This window comes from Phodopus roborovskii, unplaced genomic scaffold (assembly GCF_943737965.1).
Source record: "Phodopus roborovskii unplaced genomic scaffold, PHOROB, whole genome shotgun sequence".
Classification (NCBI taxonomy): Eukaryota; Metazoa; Chordata; class Mammalia; order Rodentia; family Cricetidae; genus Phodopus; species Phodopus roborovskii.
The window spans coordinates 1,689,096-1,714,114 of record NW_026126598.1 but is presented as its reverse complement, the minus strand read 5'-3'; the positions used below and the strand labels follow the sequence as shown (position 1 = coordinate 1,714,114).

At 47.6% G+C, this 25,019-nt stretch overlaps 1 protein-coding gene across 1 annotated transcript in view; it reads right to left on the bottom strand.

Annotated features, from left to right (window-relative positions):
* The window catches only part of Tmem132b (transmembrane protein 132B), a 232,195-nt gene that overhangs the window by 127,630 nt on the left and 79,546 nt on the right, over positions 1–25,019 (bottom strand). The window contains exons 2-3 of the mRNA XM_051204993.1: positions 16,688–17,579; positions 2,939–3,085 (exon numbers count right to left, since the gene is read on the bottom strand). Of these exons, the coding sequence (XP_051060950.1) occupies positions 2,939–3,085; positions 16,688–17,579 (1,039 nt within the window). The remainder of the gene's footprint in view (positions 1–2,938; positions 3,086–16,687; positions 17,580–25,019) is intronic.

The following is a 25,019-nucleotide window of genomic DNA, read 5'->3' as shown; positions in this document are numbered from 1 at the left end:
TATTCATATATTCACTTTGTTCGCCGGCAGACTCGGCGTGAGCCTGTATTTCACACCTCATTTGATACCACAATGAGACCGACGTATAAAAAGAAGCAATTATTTATTTAGATTATGGAATGGTTTCAGAGGGATATTCGATTATGTAATGGTTTTAGAAGGATATTCATAGGTATAAACCACCATGCTGGAGTAGGGCTCCCTGCTGTTCTTCAGCCTGGAGTTGGGGAAGGGGGTGGGGGATTGGGATGCTGGGGAGGATGTTGAGCATTGAGCATGAAAGAGACAGAAAAAGTCACTGGGTTGGGCATGCTTCTCATTTACAAACGGCCTTTCCCATGTAGCTTTTTTTTTTTTTTTTTTTTTTTTTTTTAATTTCTTCTGGAGAGGAAAAAAAAAATCACAAAACAAAAAAAAGTGGCAACCACTTCTGAGGAATAGCACAGTCCTTTCCGTGTGAAACAGCCATGAGCTGGGGAAGATGGCTCAGAGGGCAAGAGGGGCTTGCTGCAAAAGCCTAAGGACCTGACTTCCAATCCCCAGCCTCCATATAAAAAGCTGGGCATGGAACCCAAGCACTGTAAGGGTGTGGAGACAGGAGGATCATTGTGGCTTGCCGGCCACCAGCCAGGTTCAGTGACAGACCCGGTCTCGAAGGACTGATAGAGCATGATACCCGGCATGCTCCTCTGGCCTCTATGTGCACACAAGTGCACACATACCACACACACACACACACAAATGTAGTCATTCTGCCAATGAAGCAATTCTACAGACAATTTATTTCCTCAGCATATTCCACCAGGATCCCAGATGCAGAACCAGGGACTCCCCTGGCCAGCCCAGTGTCAGGATGAAGGCACTACAGTGACAGATGTGCTTTCCTCTAACTCCTGCGGTCAGCAGTGTCCAGAGCCTCCGAAGCCTGTCCATGTTCTCACTCTGCCCAAGCCCTTGGGGGCACTGATCCAAACCCTGGCTCTGAGTTGATCTGGGTGGACATAGGATCCAACTTATTCCAAAGAAAAGCCAGGACAACCATCCTGGGGCTCATAGCTAGACTTAAGCAAGAAAAAGAACTGCTCCCTAAAGTGACCCCGTGGTCAGAGGGACACCGGGAGCCCCTGACCACTACACTGCTCCCAGGAGGGAAGCACAAGCAGAGCGGAACCAGGGAGGGAAGACAGGTTGTGGGGGAAACTCAGAGTAGATACAGACCGCAGGGAGAGGCGCTCTCCCACTGCACACTAGCCCCCTGTGCTAAACAGGATAGAGCTACAGCCCTGGGCAGAGCCCACCTTTAAAGGGTGTGGCCACTGTGCACACTGACTACCTCCCCCCTCCCCTGTACACAGCTGGACAGCAACACCAGAAATTCCCCACCCAGGCCCAGAGTGCACCTAGGCAGGGAGCCCTCTGTCTGTTACCTAGATCTAAACCAAAGACTGGCTTAGGGGAGCAAGGAGGCTCAGGGAGACACTCCAGTCCTTTCTAATATTTATTTAGATACTACTGGGCAAGTCTGTGGTGCCTGTAAGAGCTGCAACCATCTTGCAGCCATGAGGAAACCAACTGGGGGGTGACCAAGAGGTCACATGGACTGCTGCTATGTGAAGAGCCACCTCTATATTTGCTCTGTGAGACGGTAAATCCCTTTACAGCAACCGCTTTGGGGGAACGGTCTGTGGCTTTGCAACTAGAAGCCCTTATGCCAGTATTAACAACTCAGGACCCAGGGTACCCGGCAGGCACATTCAGATATACAGGGAAGCCCTGGTCATGTGATGTCACAGCCCACACTCTATCCTGGATGCTGTCCGCCCGGGGATGCAGCTGATGAGTTTAAAATGGGAAGAGTCACAGCAACTCAGCCTGAGTCACTCCTCCCCTTCAAAGGAGACACAGTAAGGCTCTGGGGTTGTCTGGGGTCGCATGAGAAGTGACAGCACATGCCAAGCAAGTCCATGGAAAAAACTCACCCCTCCCCCAGCCTCTACCGCTCCCATGACCCCATGAGCACAGTGACTCATCCCTGTGGACCTTGTGTCTCCTGGGCCTCAAAAGACCCAAAGCTAGAGAAGAAAGAAGAGAGGTCGGGATGATTTACAGTGATAGTAAGTGATGCAGCAGCCAGGGCATCTGAGCCCGTGATGCACTCAGCAGCCTCTCGCCAAGCACTGCCTGCTCCTTGACCCAGGCTGGGAGACTGACAGACAGACAGACAGACAGACAGACAGACAGACAGACAGACTCTCATTGTGGGAATAAAGTGGACTCAGAGACTGGAAAGGGGCTGTCAGGTCAGGGATCTTTCCAACACTACCCAGGTGGTCCAGTCCACACAACCCTCCAGGCTGGAGCCCATCCCCATCCCCCAAGAATGGGCTCCAAGCAGCAGAAATGGCTCATTTAAATAGCCAGGGGTCTGAAATGGTTCCCTGGGTATGGGTGCTTGCCTCTTATGCCTGACGACTTAAGGTGAACCCTGGGGGCTCATGGGACAAGGGATGAAACAACCCCAGAAATCTGTCCTCTGACCTCTACATGCACCATGACATGCAGACTGACAGACAGACACAATATTATTATTATTATTATTTGAAAATGAGCAGCGAGAGATAGCTGATAGCTGTGAGCAACCCTGCTTATTAAAAAGTGATTTCCCTCTGGCTCTTTAATTGGTTCATTCTCCCCGTTTCAACCTCCATGGAAACAACAAGAATAACAGTATGGCGACCAGACTCCAAACTACAATAAAAATGAAAGAGGGTCATTTTGAGACAGGCAACCCCACTATGCACTGTGCAAAAAAGGACGGGCAGTCCAGGCTGCGGTGCACCTTGCCATGGCCACACTGGGTTGGGGAGTCGCAAGGAAGCTCCACACACCACCTCTCCAGTGTTAATCTGTCTAATATCCGGCATACCACGGTGCTCACCTGCTGTGTTTTTCTGGGTGGTGTCCCACGCAGGACAGGGCTGCCGTGGTCTGTGTACCATCCTGTTCAATGTCCTCCTGCACTGTCCACTGGTTCTCATTGCTCACCCGCACGGCTGTTATCTTCACGCCCGAGGCCGCCTTGATTCTATGACATAAGAAGAAAGGAGATGCATAAGAAATTAGGCTTTGACTGGGACAGGTCCATGGGAGACGGCATGTGTATCATGCGGAGATACCCTTCCCTGCAGGCTAGAGGGAACGGAGGATGTGAATAGCTTTCCTCTACGACTGGTCTTAGGGACTGAGCAAGATGGCTCAGGAGGTGAAAGATACTTCCTGCAAAGCCTGATGACTTGAGTTCAGCATCCAGAATCCACACGGTGGAAAGAGAGAACCAACTCCCTCAAGTTGTCCTCTGACCTCTGCACATCACCATGGCACAGGCACCCACCTCCACACATCCAAAATTATAAAAAAAAAAAAAAAAAAAAGTAAGATAAACTTTCTTTGGTTTTTTTGAGACAGGGCTTCTTTGTGTAGTCCTGGCTGTCCTGGAACTCACTCTGTAGAACAGACTGGCCTCTAATTCACAGAGATCCTCCTGCCTCTGCCTCTCAAGTACTGGGGTTAAAGGTGTATGCCACCAATGCCCGGCTAAGAAAATATGTTAATACTGATGTGTTCCGAGCCATGTGTGGTGGCTTCTATGAGGAAACACCGAGTCTGGAAAGCTGAGGTTGGAGAACTGCTACAAGTTCAAGGTCAAACTGGGCTATAAAGTAAGACCCTGTCTCAGCAATAAATTAGCAAGTAAATAAATCCTGGCCTTTTAACAAATGCCACAGCATGTTGCCACACACCTCCACATTCTGTCACACTGGCTTTGAAATTAATAATTTTATGCACTTACTATTGAAAAGAGAGGCAAACGCCAACAAGATGGCTCAGTGGGTAAAGATATTCACTAACAAGCCTGAAGACCTAAGTTCAACTCCTGGAACCCACATGATGGAGGCAGAGAACAGACTGTGCCCTCTGAGTTCCATGGGTGCACGGTGGTGTACACACTTAACACATAGCCACTAAAATATAAGTAATTGTAATTTTAAAATGATATGAGGAATGAGGAGATAGGTAAGTGATCCATCCCAGGGATGATATCTGCCCTTTTCCAGCAGGGTCTGCAACATGGATGACATCTGGGACCGAGACCCATCCTGAAGCCTGGTTCTGTCACCTGCCTTGAGGAATCTGGAGTGGACTCAGGGATGCCAACCCCTATGTGTCCATCAGCTACAAAGAAAAGACTCTGCCTCCCTCTCCCTTCCTGTGGCCACCCCAGGTCCAGCCTGAACAGCGCACTCCAGAGGCCCCAATGGCACCTGTCTGACACACACACCCCCACTCCTGCATCTGATCCCTCTTCCTGTTGGGTTCTGGTCTTAATCTTGTCTTCCATTAAGCTTTCTTTCTTGACACCATGACATCCTAGGAGTTAATTTATGCATGCCAAGGACAGAGGCATCCTGTTCCACCCCTGCTTCTAGCCAAAGGTGCAAGGGAAGAGAATGTTCCAGAACCTGCATCTACATTCAAAGTCCTTCCCATTGAAGCTGTGCCCTCTGCCCTGTGGGTCCTCACTATTCTAACACTTCACATGGATCTTTCCCACACATAGGACAGCTCAAAACCCTTCTATCAAGCCACTGGTGGTCAGAGGAAAAATGGAAAGCAGTTGCAGGCTAGCCCACGGAGACCTCTGTGAGACCTGAGCTACACCATGGAGCTTGGGAGGCTCAGTTTCTCCTGGATGAGAGTCCTTCATCCACAGTGGTCTCGTGGGGATTAAGGATGCTCGCGGGATACTGAGATGAAGGACCATCACTGATGGTTGAATTCAAATACAGAAGTACCAACTACTCTCCGGAGACCTGGCTGGGCTTCGGATCCCCCTCTGCTAAGCCTCCTGAGCACTACTCTGAGTCTCCAAGCAGAATCTAGATATTTCCTGGTTCTGATTCTGGGCAGAAAATTCTTCCCACCTCCCAGGGCAAAGCCAATGTCTCCCTTCACCACAGGGAATCTATCTGTCTCCTGAGGCTGCTCTAGGGTACAATAAACAACAAACCAATGCCCAGGTTATGATAGTGAAACAATTATGTGTTCTTGTCTCTCAATCTCTCTCTCCCTCTCTCTCTCTCTCTCTCTCTCTCTCTCTCTCTCTCTCTCTCCCTCCCTCTTTCTCTTTTGTGCATGAATGTATACACTTCTGGTTTATGTTGCCCAGCTTTCAAAGGATGCACCCCCCAATCCTTCAGACATCTGACCCTGTTCAGCTCTCATACAAGAGGCTTCATCCCACAATGAGTTTTCTCATGGCCACAGGGTGGCTGCGAGAGTTCCAGATCCCACATCCTCATCCAATGGGATGGACTTGGAGGAGCAGAAGGAGGAGAGACTGCAGTCAGGATGTAAAATAAATAAGTAATTTTTAAAAATGCTGCATAAATATACTGGCTACTTTGTTTTGCATAAAAATATAAATAAAATCCCATAAATGCTGAAAAGGAGGAGGAAGAGAAAGAAGAAGGAAGAAAGGAAAAATAGAAATAAGATTCCCCTTCTGAGAACAAAAATCTTAAGCCAGTTTTTACAGGCCGAATTTGTTTGTAATGGGTGAGGTTAATCCCATATTAAGAGGGTTTAAGAAGAAGGGGATGCTGAAAAGAAATTCAAGTTACAGCAGAAGAAATGCATGCTGGGTATTAAAAACACTTGTAAAGCCAAAATTGTTGATATGCCACCTATCTCTTAAGCACAAGTTATGAAACTCTTCTTAAATTTCATCTTGGTCTCCCAACTAAATCCTCCTTAACTTCAGGCTATATTTGTTAAAGTGATTTAAGCTCAGAGAAATTCAGGTCTTAAATATTCACTAACCTTATTTTAGACAAAAAAAAAAATCTTCAGGCTTGGGGATATTCTTAGCACTTGGTATTTTAAAAGTACAATATCCAAAGCTTTGTGGATGAGATTAGTGGCCCCGCTGCTGTGGTAAGCTGGAGGTTTCCAAGGCTAAGCAACAAACCACCACAAAGTGTCCCGAGACACATAAGGAGGAAGCCTTCTAGGGAATAAAGTCATCAACGGGCAGGGCTTGGGGCCTGGGGAGAAGGCTCAATTTAGAAAGTACTTGCTGCTCTTACAGAGGACCTCAGTTGAGTTCCCAGCACACAGACCAATAGGTTCACAACCACCTCTTACTCCAGCTCCAGGGTGATCTGATGCCCTCTTCTGGCCTCTGTAGGTAACTGCATGGACATGCACATAGAGACAGGTGCCTGAATTAATCCACCAGGTGTATGGAGGCTAGCAGAGGCAAGCCATGCTGACAGCCCATTTTGAACAATTATTTAAACTTGAAAGATGGCAGATAAAAGAATCCAGGTGAGGAGACCTCCAAACACCCGCCACATGGGAACTGCAGATGGGGGTCTCCCTCCTGTGCTCTCAGAGTGAGTGCTGAAAACACATGTATTTTTAACCTCTGAGTCAGAGAGAGATTGAGAGCCTCTTAAGGAACAAGCAGATCTCTGAGAAGCATGGGGCTCAGCTCTGATAATGGGGATGGGCAGGGTCTCTGTGCACAGGTGTGAGCATCCCCCAGAAACACATACCCACTTCAGGGAGGTCATGCAAGGCAGGCACCACAGGAGGAAAGTACTAAAGTGTTGACCTTCTGCCTATGCTAAGACATAGTTTGTTCTATTTATTTGATACATGGCCTCACTATCTAGCAGTCCAGACTGTCCTGGAGCTCGCTATGTAGACCAGACTAGTCTAGAACTCACAGAGATCTGCTTGCCTCTGCCTCCCAAGTGTTGGGACTAAAGATGTGTGTTACCACATCTGGATGGATATATACATATATATAACAGTACGGCCAGTGATATTCCCATCTGCCTTCTTTGTCATACAAACTGACTGTATTTGTAACTTTTCCCATTACTGTGATGAAATATCTCATAAAAACTATTTGCAGAAATGGGGGCTTATTTTGATTCATGAGCTAAGGACACAACCTATGGTATAGATATGAATACTTTGTTTTGGAATGGATTTTCCTTGTGGGGAAGACATCGCATCAGGGTTTTATAAGGTGGCTGGTCACGTGGCATCCACCGTCAGGAAGCAGAGAGAGATGGATGGGCACTGTCTCCTTTTTATTCAGTCCAGGTCCCCAGACCATGGGATGGGGCTGCCCACATTCAGGGCAAGTTTTACCACCTCAATTAGCCCAATCTGAAAACCCCATCATAGGCATGCCCAGAGCCTTGGTTCCTAAGTGACGATAAATAATGTCAAGTTGGCAATATTAACCATCAGACTGAGCATGCCCAAAGGATGCTACCTCCCCCCACTCTAACTCATTCCTGCTCTATGATCCTGAGCTGAGCATGCTGGGAAGTGTGTCCATCCTCCTTCCTTCTTGAATTCTGACCTTAAACTGACTGAGCTTTCCCAGAGGGCTTTCCTACTTGAAAATGTGCTGTACCAGCTCCCCAATAAAATTTCCTTTGCTAGGGAAGAGCATTATTCTAGAAATAACACCCTTACCTTCCTTACCTCAAGTAGCAAGTCTTTCCCCCAAGCTTGCCTTTCTTGGCTGCATTTGTTTGGGCTTTGGGCTAACATAGGAACCCACTGCTTTCCCTTGTCTCACTGCTCACCCTAATCTTCCACCCTAGAAAGTCAGCTAGGACATCCCTGGGCTGAGCAAGCCACGATGAGCAAGCCAGGAGGCAGCATCCTCCATGGCCTCTGCAACAGCTCCTGCATCCAGGTTCCTGCCCTGCTTGAGTTCCTGTCCTGACCTCCTTCAGTGATGAACTGTGATGTGAAAGCATGAACTGAATAAAACCTTTGCTCCCCAAGTGGTTTTGATCATGGTATTTCATCATAGCAATAGTGACCCTAACTAAAACAGTGTCTAGCATATTCCTGAGAGTGAAAACAGTGGCAATGCAGAGGCGACAGGCAGCTGGAGATTGTTTTCCGGGTGAGTATTTGAGCATCTAGATCCAGCAAGAACTGGGGACATCCCTGAGCTGTCCAGTCCCTTCAACCAATGACTCCCATTAAGCCACTGCAATGGAATATCAACTGACAAAATCCATCCAGTCTCTACCATTTCTGCCATGCAGAGGACCTGCTGAAACCCACCCCCATGTTCACAGGAGTCTCACAAAAAGTTAGCGCTGCAATCCAAGGGCAAGAGGAAGGGATGGAGAAGAGGCTGTTTAATATTCTCTCCATCCTTGTGAGGAAAGAAAGCAAATATTAAATCAAGAAAATCTCTGGAAACAGTCAGAGAGCTTGCCTTTGTCACATCCATCACGTTGGTAATAAATATTAATAAACAAACCTAAGACAGAAAAATGCAATTCATAACTCAAAAGTAGCCTGACCTTTTATGGAATTAAACTCATTTTCTGTCGAGCCTGCTATTTGTAGAATGTTTCTGGTGACATGCATTTTCACGGATCCATCAAAGAGTCTTCCATCGGGGTCTTTACAGCTGCTCATGGGCCACAATAAGATGATTTCTTCTCTCTCAGACACACACAGGGGGTTCATTCACTCTGATGTGTGGGATGTGTCCTGGTTAAGGACACCTGCCTACAACCAGAGTGCTCACTGTCACCAAGACATGCTAATAGACCCACTTTCAGAATCTTGCCTACATCATACTTATTCTTCTTCTAGAGAACTTTCTTCTAAGTCCTAGACCCACAGAGGAATGCATACTTGAAATCACCTCTAAAGGGTCTCATGGATAGGGCTGGAGAGATAGCTCAGGAGTTAAGCGCACTTGTTCTTACAGGCACCACAGTTTGATTCCTAGAACCCACAGCAGGGATCAGAACCACTGTAACTCCAGTCCCAGGGGATCCAGGGCCCTCTTTTGACCCCTGCAGACACTTCATGTACATGGTACATTTGCATACATGTAGGCAAATCATCCACACATATAAAATTAAATAAATAGATCTAAAATAAAAAAAAATAGAGTCCCAAACACAACCATCCTCAAAATGTCCCTGGCTGGGAAGCAGAGGCGGTGGATCTCTGAGTTCGAAGCCAGCCTGGTCTGCAGAGTGAATTCCAGGACAGCCAGGGCTGCACAGAGAAACCCTATCTTGAAAAACCCACCCACTCCCCCACCCCCCCCAAAAAAAAAAGAATAAAATGTTCCTGGCTGAACTGAGCCTCAGCCCACCCATAAATGCAAACAAAATTATCCCATGCCCCTTGTCCCCTTTCAGAAAGGACTAAAAGCCATGGAATGACCCAAGGAGAAATCGAGAAATCCGGCACATGCCTCAACACTTGCATGGAGTTTAGAGGACAATTCCCAGGGGCCTGTTCTTCCATGGTGGCTTCTGGGGACAGCATCAGGTCACCCAGCCCATGCAGCTAAGCACTCTTACAGGCAGAGCCATCTTACCACCCCCTATTTCTTGACTTTCTAATATTCAAATCTATGTCCACCCTCATTTAACCAGACTAACATTTTCAACAGGTAGTCAGTGATCCTTCTCAAACCACCCCACCCTGAACTGAGGGCTCCTGCCCTGGCACAGGGACAGAGAGGTGGCTGTGATCCTGGGGTTTGCTGCTCGGACAAAGGTGCAAAGAACAGGAAGCAAATAGAACTCTCATCATCCACCCTCGTGGATGGCTCCCAGAGTCCCTTGGGGTTGGTGGCAGGATAAGGTAGAGCTCTGGTACTTCTCCCACCAGGCAAGAAGCCAAGAGAACATTCAGAAGGCCACCCTGATCCCATCTTCTGAGACCCAAGGCAGTGAACTCAAGAGCCTCCAGGGACCAGGCAGGGATACACACTGGGCTGGCGGGCAGATTCCCTGGTGAGCTAATAACAAGTGCAGGGATTAAAGGTGTGCATCTTTACATTTTCATTAGTGAAAATGACTGTGGGTGGGATGTGACCAGGTGCTTTCTGTTCCTGCTTTGACATCTCTGCTATGACGGACTGTAACACAGAATTACAAGAGAGAAAAAAATTCTCCCCCAAGTTGCTTTTCATAGGGGAGTTTTATCACAGCAACAGACATGAAACCAGGACACCCAGTGACCTCCTCCTTCGCCCAGACCCCACCTCCCACTGCTCTGCCATCTTTTCATGAAACCAGACTTCACTATGGAGACTCAAGCCAGAGATGCCCAGAACCACAAACATTTGATGCCTGGTCCCCAGCTGGTGATGCTGCCGTGAGGTGGCATGGAATCTCTGGAGGAAAAGGATTGCTGGAGGTGTTACCCAAAGGTATGAGACACCCGTCTTCCAGCCCTCGTAGTCAGGAACTGTGTAATAGATGGCTGCCTCTCACTCCTGCTGCCTTAGGCCAAGTGAGTCCTTCCACCATGCCTCCCACCGTAATGACTCCAGCCCAAATACATCTTCTCTCCTTCAAGTCCCTCCCATGGTCACTCTGGATCCACAAAGGCCATCTAGCTAGATTGCCAATAGCAGATTAACCTGTTTATTCCTCTCAGTTTCCCTTCAAAGTAGATCCCTCATCATCCTGACTTAAGTAAAGGGAGACTGGCATGGGAGGCTGAACGAAGCCACCTGTCCCCAATCTTGGTTCTTGAGGCTGCCTCACTCAGCATCCAAAATGCTTCTTCCCCCCTCCTCCAGTTGACCTTTAATCCAAACTCTCCAAACTTGGTGGGGCTTCCTCCATGAAGTTCCTTCTGCCTCAGTTTCTCCTTCTCAAGCAAGGCGAATGTCCTCCTGCCTCTTCTCTGCCCTTAGATCCTCCCATACACACCTAGAGCATGTCCCCATTAGAGTAAAATGGATACAACACTTAGGACAGTGGCTCACAGAATTCCCATGCACTCCCACGAGCAGATGCTTGGAGCGCCAGAGGATTCACAGGGTAACTGTGCACCATACATAGCATTTAGAAGACACAGGCTACTGGCCGTCTCTGGGGGACTCTTCCACCATGGGTGTGGATATGGATGAGTCTACATTTCACCAACCTGCCCATCCACTAGTGGGTTCTGCCACCATCATCCCCAGCTTGGGCTTAGAGAAAGGGGGGTGTATAGCTGGGAAATCTGGGTGATGTCTAGTTCTGTCAAATCACCGGGAAAGGGAGTCTTAATGAGAGGCTGTCTAGATTAGAATGGCGTTGTCTCCGTTAGTGGGAAGACCCATGCCCACTGTGGGAGGCACCATTCTCTAGGTAAGGGGCTTCTCAACTGAGAGTGGATAAATTGAGTTGAAGGCTAGCATGCGTGTGTTAACCCAGGGCCTCCTGCTCTGGACTGGGGATGTGATGTAAATGGCTGCTTCAAGTCCACGCTGGCTTAACTCCCCCATATTGATAGACTATAACCTGGGATTGTAAACACAATAAATCCTTTCTCCCTTAAGTTGCTTTTAGCATGGGTGTTCTATCACAGCAATAGGAAACAAAGCTAAGACACCGGGCCCCTCAGGTTCCTTTCCTACTGGCCATGCCACAGAAGCCAACTGTTTCCATGGAGTGTGCTTCCCTTTGTGTGTGAGACAAGGATTCTCTAAACCGCCCAAGGCAGCCTCCAAATCATGGTGATCCTCCGGCCCCAACCTCCCAAGTGCTAGGATAATAAGAATGTGCCATATGTGTGGCTACTTTAGATTACCTAGGTGCTCGTGTGTGGGTGCGCCTGCAGGCAAGCTTGCTGACTGGAAACTCTGCCTGGCTGTGTCATTGTAGACTGTGCTAATATGACCTGTGATCCCCACAGGGGTCACTCAGTGTCCCCATTTGATGACAGGCTTCCTTCAACCCTCAGAAGAGGAGCAGGCCATAAACAAGCTAGCTTCCTGTGAACCCCTCCCTCAACCTCAAGCTTGATTCACCCCCTCAGGCAATTCCCTCTGGACTCATGACATATGCCTCCAGGAAGTAGGAGTAACACCCATATTAATTAAATGGGAGAATATTGCAACAAAGGAAGTTGAAATGGCCCCTTTTCCAGACAGCTGGCCACAAGTGAAGGTGGCTGAGTGAGCGGCACAGATGGCCATCTCAGACTCGGCCAGCCAGTGACCTCTGAAGGAACAAACCCAAATGAGGCTTCGTCTGAGGCCGATCCCATTTATCAGATAAGTGGTTCTCAACCTTTCTGCACTGTGACCCTTTGATAAAGTTCTTCATGCTATGGTGACCCCAACCATAAAAATACTTTGCTGCTACCTCCTAACTGTAATTTTGCTACTGTTATGAATCATGATGTAAATACCTGATATTTCTGATAGTCTAAGATGACCCCTGTTAATGGGTCATTTGATCTCCACAGGGCTCACAACCCACAGTCAAGAACTTCTGAGTTAGAGGGACACACACTGCCCCTCTGGTCTCCCAATCCTAGAAACCCTTGGATCATCCTGTACCAATTTTGCTTAGTCCCAGGTACCATCTGCATAATTACTTCCTGTTCTTCTTTAAAACTGGCTGGCTTTATATTACCTTCTCAGGGAAGAGAGTGACACATCCACTCTTGCAAAGAAAACCAAAGCAGCCTCACTTTCCATAAAGAGAAGAAAACCCTAAAATAAGTACAATAAAAACAGAACAATGTTACTGAATTCCAGCCAGATGCTGCAGCCTGCCAAGGGCTCGCAGCCTGGGCCGTGGGTTCTTGTTGTTCCCAACACAATAAAGCAACAGATGAGATTCACAGGTGGCTGTGGGGCACCATAGACCATCTCCCTGAAGCACCTGGGATGGAAGACACCGGGCCCCAGTGACCAAAGACAAACACCTGTCCTCAGTAACTCTGGCCCCCATGTGCCCTCTGGGTACCACCTAAACTCCACATCCCCTGGCTGGTGCTTCCCTGGGCATGAGGGCACGACTGTGGTGTGCACATGTTGGTGTATCGCCAACATCACTGGGGAACCTGGTAATTTTGGGGAGGAGGCTGAACTAACAAAACACAACCCTGACTTTGCATTAGTGCTAGGTCTCACCCAACCAGGCTGTGGCTTCCTCTGAATGCCTGTCCCATTACCATGGCAACATGAAACTGTTGCAACAGTCAGTCAAACTTCCTACTGAGTGTCCCAGTGTGCTGTGGGCCCCTTCAAGACCACAGCAGCCACCAGTTACCGAACAAGCCACCTGGGCTGGGAATTATGTAACCTCTCAGGTGCCACATACACCTGTGTCCTGCTTCCTCTTCTCCTATGACAATGAAGTTTCTTTCAGACTCAAAAGCAGAGGAGGGCACAGCTTTGTTCCTGGCTGTGATTAACTCCAAAAGCATGTGTTCTTTCACAATGGAACAAACCTCTGTGCAGTCACCTGGGGAGTCTCTGAGGTGGAGATTGACATTGGATCCTGAGGCTGATAATAAGGTAGGGTATGAACTCTTCTGACCCCTAGAAACTCAGTCCCCCATTTCTGGTGTGTGTGTGTGTGTGTGTGTGTGTGTGTGTGTGTGTGTATACATGCGCTCACATGTGTGTGCAAGCATGTGCACAGGTATGTGGAAGCCAGAGGTCACCCTGGGATGTTCTTCTTTAGGTATCAACCACTGATGGGAGATGTCATTCTGTAAATATGTTCCTCGTATTGGTTCATGAATAAAGCACTGTTGGCCAATGGGAAAGCAAGATAGGCGGGACTAGGAGACTAGGAGGAGAGAGTAAGAAGTAGGGAGGAGTCAGCATGTAGAGACTTGAGAGAACAGAGGTCCAGGCCCTCTCTCCGATAAGATGAGAGCAAGTGGAAATACTTAGATTGATAGAAATGGATTAATATTTAAGACAGAGCTAGCCGATAAGAAACACTAGTAACAGGACAACAGCTTTATATCTAAAACAGCATCTCTGTGTGTTACTTGGGGCTGGTATGGCTTGGGACCAGGTCGGTGGGAAAAACCTACTCATAACAAACCACCTTGCTATGATACAGGGTCCCTGTGTGTGTCTGTCTGTCTCTGTCTCTCTCTCTCTCTCTCTCTCTCTCTCTCTCTCTCTCTCTCTCTCTCTCACACACACACACACACACACACACACACACACACACACATATTGGCCTGGAACTTGAAAAATAAACATGATGGTGATCCTGGTTGTCAACTTAACTACATCTGGAATCAACTAAAACCCGAACTCTTGGACAGTCCTAGGAGGGATCTTCTTGATCAGATTTCTTGAAGCAGGAAAACCCACTCCACACCTGGGCTAGACCTTCTTGTGGCAGCTCAGATGAAAGGACTTTGCTCTTTGCCTGCTTGCCCTCACTCTCACCAGCAGAATCATCTGTCCTGTTGCTGTAGCTGGTATTAAATTCAATTTCTTCTAGACTCCAACATGGACTGAAAACCAGCAGCTCTCCGGGAATCCTCCAGGACTCAAGCACCAGACTGAGACAGCAGAGACATCCAGCCTCGTGGCCTGAACAGTCACCAGATTTGCAGCCTCCAGTCAGGAGACGGCCATTGTTGAACTGCCCAGACTGCATGCTGAGTCATTCTAACAAATCCTCTTAATATCTGTGTTCATCCTGTCAGTCCTCCTCCTTCAGAGAACCCTGACTAATACAGAAGAGACCCTGGCTGACCTGTGAGTCCCATGGAACCTCCCAGCTCCATCCCCCCAGTGCTGGGATTACAATCTCACACCACCATGCCTGCTTTCTTTTGCATGGGTTCTGGAGATGGAACTCAGGTCCCCTTGTTTGCAAGGCAAGAAATTTATGCACTAAACCCTCTTCCAAGCCCACCTAGCATTTGAGTGAGTCCTGTATATTCAAATGAGCCACCCAATACTGCATATTCAAAGACACCATCCGGTACTGTGCATTTAAATAAACAAAACATCCTCTTGACCACAGGTTGGCCCAGGCATGAGGCTGAATCCCACGCTAATTTCTCACCCACATTTATACACAGACATGAATTTTTTTTGTATCTCAGCTCAACTATTCCAGTACATTGTGTCTTATCTAGATGCCACAAAATTTCCATAACAGCAGAATTTACATACAGATGGCAAATAAATAAAGCTTGCCTGTGGCTTGGTCTGTGGTTCTTATGGTCAAAGGGTCCTATTAGGGGTTTATGAACTTGCTCAGTGACAGAACCTTCTACATGATCTTATAGATTGCTGCCGTGAAAGCCAGCCAGGCTCCAAAGTGAAATTAATTCTCAACAGTTCTTCTGCAATGTGAAGGCACCAAAATTGAGTTTCCTTCTGTATGTGATGCGAGAAATATTTCTCATTTCTCATTCAAATCACAAATGGTACTCTCCTCTCTCCTCTCTCTTCTCTGTGTGTGTGTGAGCGCACACACATGTGTGTCTTCACCCCTCCCCCATCCATTTTCCTTAATACCATACAGTTGCATTAGCCTATGGGGCACAGACTGATTAGTACAGAGACTGCCACATGGAAGTCACTCCAGGCAAGAAAGGGTAAGGGGTAGTTTCTACAATGCAAGATGAACCGGGAAGGCCAAGTCTGCAGCTCAGTTCCTGGCCTGATGTGTTGCAGCCATGCTCTGTAAATGAACAGTACGTGGGTTTCTTGCTCTGAGCTGCAAACACCCACTCTTGGAAGCTCAGAGTAATGATGGAGAGGACAGAAGTTAGAGGGGTTGGTTTAAAACAAAACAAAATGCTGGGGGAAGATGGAAACAGCAAACATTTTACTGATGAAGCCGTCTCCCCAGCCTCAGATTCTGAACCTTAATAAATCTGTATGGTCCTTGTCTCTTGCTTAAGCTCCTCCTTCCATTTGGACTCACCCCCCTTGCCCACCCTCAAATTCTGCTCACCCTTCAGGGCCGAGCAAGTTGTCCTGTGGTGTACACACACACACACACACACACACACACACACACACACAAACAGGATGGGGATGCTGACCTCTCCTACTCTGGCTTCAATCTAATCATTCAGTGGAGACATAAAAAAAATGCCTGCTTTTGTAAATATGTTTTATTGCAACCCACCCCCTCATCATAGCTGTTTTCAGGCCACAACAACAGAGCTGAGAAATCATCAGAGGGACAAAAGGTGGCACAAAGCGCAGAGTCGCCACTGAGCACTTTCTAGAATATCTCCCAAACCCCAGCTGTCATCTCACTTGGGTCTCGTGTTAGGGTCCCACTGTGCTGGTCTCCGGGCCTGCAGAACTCTCAGTACTGAGCAACCCCACCATCCTGGCACTGAGACATGACAGAACTCCAGAGTGATCCACAGGAATGGAGAGCTGTCCACAGATGGGCTCCAAGTGCCTGAGAGCATCTGGGAAGGTCTGATACTGTCTGCACATACCTGGTACATGGCACTCCATCTCCCCTATCTGAACTGTAATCACCTCTTAAAGCCCATAAATGTCTCTCTCTCAAGGACCCAAGAGCCATTTCTTTGACATAGAATCCTCTAGAAAGACAGGGCTCTGTCTCCCAGGCTCTGGGGATGACAGACCTCTAACTTAGTCACAGCCAGCCAGCAGATGGAACTGGTGCCTCGTCCATCGGAAGAGAGTGGATAAAACCCATCCTCACCACCTTAACTAGAATCGAACACAGGAACCTCTGGTAAACACTGGATGGTGATCCAGTGAGCAGCTCCATTCTAGCAGCCGACAGTTCAGGGTTCACCAGGGCCAATTCTCTCGCCCACCCCCATCTGATGTCACAAAACTACTTACCGAAGGGTGAACTGGTCCGCCACGGAGCCACTGGTCAGAGACACCAAGAAGGTGGCAGTGTCCCCTTCTCGGATGAGGTTCAGAGGAATGGAGAGGGCGACATTGTCATCTATGTTCACCAAGGACCACCGCAGGTCGTCCTGGGTAGGGTAGACCACCACACTGCCAATCCTCTCCCGGGCAGGGAGCACCTGCTGAGGCTCCTCCTGTTCTGAGTGGATGTTATTCTCCCATTTACCCTCCTCCTCCAGTGGGCACTGACCAGCCTCATTGGCCGGATAAAGCGCAAAGAAGAGTTCCATGGCCGTGCCACCCAGGATCGCCGGGATCTCCTCCTCGGGTTCCAGGTCCAGACCAGAGCTGAACCACTCAGGCAATAACTCCAGCTCTGCCACACACAGTCCAGGGGCCCCCTGCAGCCTGCAGCTGGCTGCCACTTCCCTGGCCTCTGGGAAAGCAAACATCTTGACACAGGGGAGATCGTCCCCAGGGTCGCTGTCATCCCAGCCCATGCCAGTGACATAGAACAGTGTCTGCACTTTGGGTCTGTTGGAAAAGATGGAACTGTCGAGGATGTGGGACTTGAGCCTCCAGTTGAAAGGGAACCTCTCCATATTTCCGAAAGGGGTAGGTGTGAGCAGGAAGTCCCAGGGCACAGTCTTCTCCACAGAGAAGGGGCCGTAGCTGGCGTTGATGGCAGGAGGGCTCTGGGCTCGGTGGATGAAGAGTGTGGCGGATCGGGCCTGCAGGCTGGCATTGCGCATGAGGTCCTGGTTGGCCTCCTTGAGGAAGAATGCCTCTTCAGCATCAGAGACGTGAAAGCTGGCTGGGAGGTAGGCAGGCAGCGAAGCAAACCTCTGCAGGCTGTCTGCAACGCCTCGACCTGTGCTCTCTGCACAAAAAGGGAAAGTAGGGTCAGGGTCAAGGTCTGTTCTGATACATGAGGAAATAAATGAATATAACATCATCTCCACCCACTATTCCAGCAAGGTACGCCATAGCCACATAGCCCTTCTCCCCCTCTCATCATGGAAAAAAGTCAAAGATGCCTAAGAATCTTCCAGCAAAGCCAAGTACAGAATGCAAAGTAGACCAACTGCCCAAAAATCCAACAGTCATGGAGTTAAACAGACAAATGTAAACTCTTCCCATCAAGGGAGGCAAGCTCTAATGAGTTAGAAGCTCAGGACTCCCCCTGGTTTGGGTTACACACACTCCACTCTTCTAACAGTGCATTCGACAGCTTGCTGTGCACAATCCTCTCTCAACAGTGCACCCAGCAACCTTGGACTCCTACCTACTCAGGCTACACTTACACACCTCCCCATAACAACAACCAAACTTAGTTCCTATTTAAATATCTTCCCAGAGCTGGAGAGATAGCTCAGCGGTTAAGAGCACTGGCTGCTCTTCCAGAGGACCCAGGTTCAATTCCCAGCACCCACATGGCAGCTCACAGTTGTCTGTAACTCCAGTTCTGGGTATCTGACACCTTAACACCAGTGCTCAAATATCTCCCCAATATATCCAGGTATGAAGAATGCAAAGGTCAATCTGGAGTGCATACACAAAATTGTGTCCTTAAGTAAATTTGGAGAGAGACCTCCCCACCTATGTACAACTAGGAGTATGTAAGATTAAAACCAGATGCACCATGGGAAGGGACATGCACACACAACTAAACCTCTATTCTTTTTAATGTAGTATGTGATGTGTGTGATTATATGTGCCATAGTGCACACATGTGAAGGTCATAGGATGACCTGCAGGAGTTGGTTCTCTCACTATATAGATCCTGGGATTGAACTCAGGTCTTCAAGCATAACAGAAAGTACTTTTACCCATTGAACTATCTCACCAGCCCTAAACCTCTCTTCTTTACATGTTACCCAGTCTCTGGTACTCTGTTATAGGAATGAAGCAGATTTTCACATATGACCCTATTTGAGATAAAACTAAGATTTATATATGCATGTGTATATGTGTATACTTAGTATAAAACTAAGATTTATATATGCATGTATATATTTAAACCTGTATGTCTATGAAAGTCAACAAAGATTTTCTTTTACTATTTATATTTCTACTTTCAATGTGTTACAATAACCAAATATGATTTATTAAAATATGTAACCCACATGCAGAAACAGGTTGTGTGTGTACTGTGTGTACATGCATGCATGCATCTGTTTATGTGTATGTGGTGTGTGAACATATATATGTATGTTCATATATATGTAGGTATGTATGCATATGCGTATGTGTTTGTGGTATACGTGTGTGTGTGTGTGTGTGTGTTATTTAGGCTCCACATATGAGTGAAAACATGACATGTCGGAATTAGAATTACTTCACCAGATGAAATTTAAATTGGTATTTCCTTGGGTATACTTTTTTTTGCCCCTCCAAACCAGAAAATTAAACCCCATGTGCATGTTCTGATGGAATAACTCACCACTGGACCACAGTGAACAAGGAAAGATGACCCCCGTTGGAGGGACCATGAGACCACCTGGCCCTCCTATGGTTCTTGTTATACCTTCTCCTACAATGCAGGCAGTGTCTAGAACAGGGTTTAAATTCTAATTTATTTAGAAATTCAGAGAAGGATATCAAAGTAAACACACACTTTCACAACCTCGTCTTCCTTGTAGATTGGCTTATTCCTTTATCTTTCAGGTGGTTATGCTACATCACCCAGAACATCGGCTCATGAGGAACCTAAAGCTGTTCCTTCTCTTTGTTGTGGGCAAAGCCTCCATTTTGTCAGACACATCCCTATGAAGTCTCACTCCTGTTCCACCATCAATCAAGCAAATGTGACATAAATTTTATCTCACCATCTCTATGGGCAGCCACAGACATCCACAGCTGAGCCCACATCCTCTCCTCCAACCAGATAATAACCAAACATGCTACCTTGATTTAGGAGCATTTATGAAGCCCTGGAGGTGTCCTGGGAAGCACTCCAGCTCTGGCCTGAGGAGCTAACATCCCTCCCTCGGATTCCAAAATGTCATAGAGAAGGGCCATACTTTTCCCCACCTTCAGGAAGACGAGCCCGTGTGTGGACTATGACAGGAGGTCCTTTTTGGTCTGCTATTTTCTTAGAGAGCTTATTGCCATTGGAAGACAGGAGATGGGCACAGAGAGCAGGAAATGAGGAAGGTCTCAGGGAGCCAGCAGAAAGGACTGCTCATCCTGGCCTCCATGGGAACCAAAAAGTTAAGCCCAGGTTCAGAGTCAGCATGGGGTGTACCAGAAGATGCTGTGGTTCCTGATGCCCTAATGCAAAAGAGCAAGTACAGGCGGCTGTGAGAAAGACTCGGAGAACTCGAGTTGGGGTAGAGGAGGGAATGAAGGAGCGCCCATGAGGAAGTAGCTGGTGGGGTGTAGGGAGACTCAAAGACAGTGGCTGCATGGCACCTGCTGTGCTTGGCTACCAACACCTTCTGAACATGGGTCTCAGTCATGACTGGTAGAACCTGAAGCCTTGAACCCCAAAGCCAGACTTGCCTAAAGCTGCTATGGTCCACAGACCTGGAAAACAGTCTCTAGGAGCACTACCACCAGCCCTATGTGGGAAATAACTGACCAGCTGTGTGGCCGAGAGTTACCTGCCTGGACAGAGGTAGAGGATGTAGTGCAACTAAGTCTCCCTTTCTCCAATTCCCATAGACAGCATGGGCATGGAGAGCCAGGCACAGAAAACTTTCTCTCCAGAAACCCAGCCTAGCAGGTCTTTCAAAACCTCCTCACCAGTGTGACCAACAGTGGCCCTCACCTTCTGCTGGTGACCCACTGGCACCTGAGTAGCCCGGGTGTAACTACGCTTGTACAAGTCTCGTGGTCATGAAGACAGGACCTAGAGGGAGATCTTTGTGAGCTCCAACACTAGCTCGGGGATGCAGAAAACACAGTCTCTGAGGCCAGATTTGTTTTTTGTCTTTTCCCAAAAGGATTCAAATTAACATACGTAGGAAGAGGCACCACTCTGAAGGCTCAAGAACACTAGTGAGCACTGAGTGAGCACCATGTGAATAGTAGAGGCAGAGATAGCCAGTCTTGAAACATAAGCCAGCTTGTCCAGTGAGTGTTAGAGGTGATTGCATGCTATAGCAACAAAATCAAGATAAAATACAGAAAACTAAGGGCAAAGGAAATCAAAAGTGCAATCACCATCACCATAATCATCAATACCATCATCACTATCATCATCACCATCAATGTCATTATCATCACATCGTTAAGATCACCACAATCATCATCACTACCATCATCATCAGTATCATCACCATCACCACCATCCTCATCACTACCATCATCAACAGTATCATTACCATCATCAATATCATCACCACCATCATTAACATCACCAGTATCATCATCACCACCACCACCATTACCACCACCACCCTCAAGAAGCTTACACAGGTCACCAAAACTCATACAGATAGTAAATGCCCAATGTGGATCTAACCAAGCTGTCAAACTTTAGGCAGAGTCTTGCCACTAAACACTCTTGTGCTGCCAGAAAGAAACTCCACCAGCCAATTGCACACGGAGTGAACTGCGGTGGTAACAAAGGCAGCTCTTAAAAGCCCAAGCTGTCCATGACATGAAAGCAAGAAACTCGGTTCTTTCTGTATGTCCTAGAGGCGACAGCACAGCACTCACACAGTGCACTGATTAGACTGAACCGGTGGACCTTCATGCAAGGCAGGCCTGCCACAGCAGAGGACAGTCCAAGGGAAGCAACTGCACAGAGGACAAAGTCACTGGCCTTTTGGTCATCATGGCTCCCCAGTACCCCAAGATATAATGTAGGTTCACCTATACTCTCACTCTGTGTGGTGGTTTGAGTAGAAATGTCCCCCCAAAGATTCATGTGTTTAAATACTTGGCCCATAGGAATTGGCACTATTAGGAGGTAAGCATGGCCTTGCTGGAGGAAGTGTGTCACTGCAGGGGAAGACTTTGAGGTCTCAGAAGCTCAAGCCAGTTCTTTCCTTACTACCTGCGAATCAAAATATAGACTCTCAGCTCATTCACCAGCACCATGTCTGCCTGCACGCCTCCATATCCCACCATTATAATAATAGACTAAACATTTGAAACTCTAAGCCAGCCCCAATTAAATGTGTTTTTGTATAAGAGTTGGTCTGGTCACGGTGTCTCTTCACAGCAACAGAAACCCTAACTAAGGCACCCTGTTTCTGTGGATGGTAGTATCCACATGAATGTGTGCACACAAGTCCATCCCCATATTTATTTCCTGAGTTGTGCTGGAATTTCTCTCCATGCATAATGTACAGTAAGAATCCAACAAATGTTGAAAACTGGTACACCCTGGATTCAGCCAGTGGATGAACTAATTAGACTTTAGGCTTGTGGGAGTTTTGTTTGTTTGTGACAGTACCATACATTTATATAATGAATTTTAGTCACTCTCACACACATGGGCTTCGTCTCTTACCCCTTTTACTTGCATGTCTTCTGTGTGTGGCCCTCTGAGCATCATTAGTTTCTTGATTGGGGGTGGGTAGGAGGCAACTTACCCCTCCCTGGGGGACTTTTGGCAATTAATGGTTGTTGGAGGAAGGGCTGTCAATTTACCAGCAGCCCCTCGTTCTTGTGTGTACTGGTTGAATGTTCCCCATCAGGAAGTACACACACCCTCCTCTGTTCCCCAAACCCTCAGCCACTAACACCCCACTCTTACCCCTTATTCCTGGCATTATCCTGGACCATGATGGAGACTATTCTCTTAAATAACCATCTTGTCTAAAACATGCTTTCCCATTTCTCCTGATCCCTCTTCCCATCTGTATCTCTATTACCCAAAGCACACTTGGGGTCAAGTTCACAACCTTCATGCTGTAGCCAATGCCTTGTAGTGAGAATCAGTGTGTTTTTCCAACATAGCTTAATATATAACAGTTCTATTACACTGGCTCGAGTTGATTCTCAACTTGACAGGATCTAGAACCAGCTAGCAGACAAACCTCAGGCAGGCCTGTAAGGGCCTGATTAGGCTGATTAGGCTGAATGAGGTAGAAGATGCAGGTGCCACCATCCCATGGGCTGGGGTCCTGGATGGACTAAGGAGGAAAAAGTGAGCTGAGCACCAGAATCCATATCTCTCTGCTTCCTGACTGTGGACAACACGGAGCCAGCTGCCTCACGCTCCTGCCACCAGGACCTTCGTGCCATTACAGACTCTACTCCTCAAACTAAGATAATCATGAGCCACAATTTCCAAACCCCAAGGTCCCCAGAACGTGGCTGTATTTGGAGAAAGTCTTTGGCGAGGCAATTCAGTTCAAATGAGGACATCTGAATTAATCCTAACTCAACATGATTGTTAGCCTTATAAAAATAAAGGGAAGGAATCAGGGTACACACAGACACAGACAGGGGACCCTGGAAGACACGGAGAGACAGCTGCCACCAGTAAGCCAGGGAGAGCTGTCCCAGAAGAAACTGGACCTGCTGACACCATGACCTAAGACTTCTTTCGGTCTAGACTATGAGAAAACTACTGTCAAAGTTGCCTGCTTTGCGGCACTTTGTTCTGGCTACCATAGCAAAGCGTAGTTAGCTCAGCTGGCTATCTGACTTCTTCCAACCTGACGTCAAATTATTCATTCAACGTTCCCACCCCAAAGCCTAAACAGACTCTCGTTAGCAGGGCTGAGGCTCTGGGTGTGTGCCCCAAGGTGCCTCTCAACCTTCTATTTCCTTCTACGTGGATAATTTTCAAGTTCTCGGGAACATGTGTTGCTTATTCAGTCTAAGAGAAATATTGACACTCTGTCTTTATAAAAACAAAGATATGGAACTCAATTTAAAGTGGCAGACTGATTGCACATGCTCCCTGGCATCTCCGTAGAGCCCAGGCAGGAAGAAAAGTGTCAAAGTAGCAAAAGGAACACACCCATCAGCCAGAGATGGAGGGGGCATGTTTGTGGATAAGATGTGGTGGGATGTCTGAATGAAGGGAGTGTAAATGAGGGGTCGTCTTTGACGGAGTTGACCCACATCTGGGAGTTTTTACAACAGCTAAAGATGACCCTTTCTTTCATTGCCAACTTGGCGGGATGTGGGTGTGTCACTCTGAATGTGGGTGGTACCATTGCATGCACTGGAATCCTAGACTAAATAAAAAGAAAGACCAGCAAGATGGCTCAACAGATACAGGCTCTAGCCTGACAACCCTGGAAACCCTAGATAAATCTCTAGAACCCATGTTTTAAAGGGGTTAAGAGCACTGGCTGCTCTTCTAGAGGACCCAGGTCCATATATTTAATTCCCTGCACCCACATGGCAGCTCACAACTGTCTATGACTCCAGTTACGGGGATCTGATACCCTCACTGACACACATAAAGTAAAAATGAATAAATAAACTCACTTAAAAAAGAAATAAAAGATCCAGATGCCATGGCATACATCTATAACCCTAATACTCTTGGGGAGGGATGGGTGGCAGAGACAGGAGAATCATCTAGAAGCTCAAGGGACACCGAGCCTGAACATGCAGTCTAGAGGCCCTGCCCTGACTTAAGGTGGGAGATGAGGCCCAGCTCCTGAAATCTGTCCCCTAACCCCCACACGTGGGCTGTGGCATGTACACATCACCCCTCCATCCAGTTAAGGAGAGTGAGCTGAGCCCCAGCATCCATGTCTTTCTGCCTCCTAACCATAGACACAATGTGACCAGCTGACTCAAGCTCCTGCCACCACGCCTTCCTCTCCATGATGGACCGCACCATCCAATTGTGAGCCAAAATAAAATTCCCTGCCAATAGCTGCTCCTGCCATTTATTTTGTCAGAGCAATAAGAAAGTAAATAATATACTAGCTGACACATGCGCTGTCGGTGGCTCCTTGAGGTCTGGACAGCTGTGGCCCCACTCCTACAAGAACTCAAACCACGGGACTCAAACCACAGGGCTCACACTTAACGTAAACAGCTGCCTTTAGCCAGGAGGAAATCAAGATGGATGACAAGAGCAGAGGGCTGTTAAGCCCACGTGAAAGATTTCCATGGAGTAGCAGATGTAGAAAGGGCCTCATTAAATGGGTTCTATAGATCTCCTCATGACAGTAATTTTGACCTCCTATAGACACTGTCAGCTGCTAAACAGTAGGATGTTCTCAGGACCTCGTCCTAATTTCCATTTATATTTATTCTAAATTGGGCACCTTGGAGATGTTTAAGGAAGAGAGAGACACTGGCTAAATGATCCTGACAGTCCTGCTGCTGTCTGATTGGAAAGCAGATGAGGCCCACAGGTGGCAGAGGGGTTCCCAGGCAGGAGGCCCTGTGC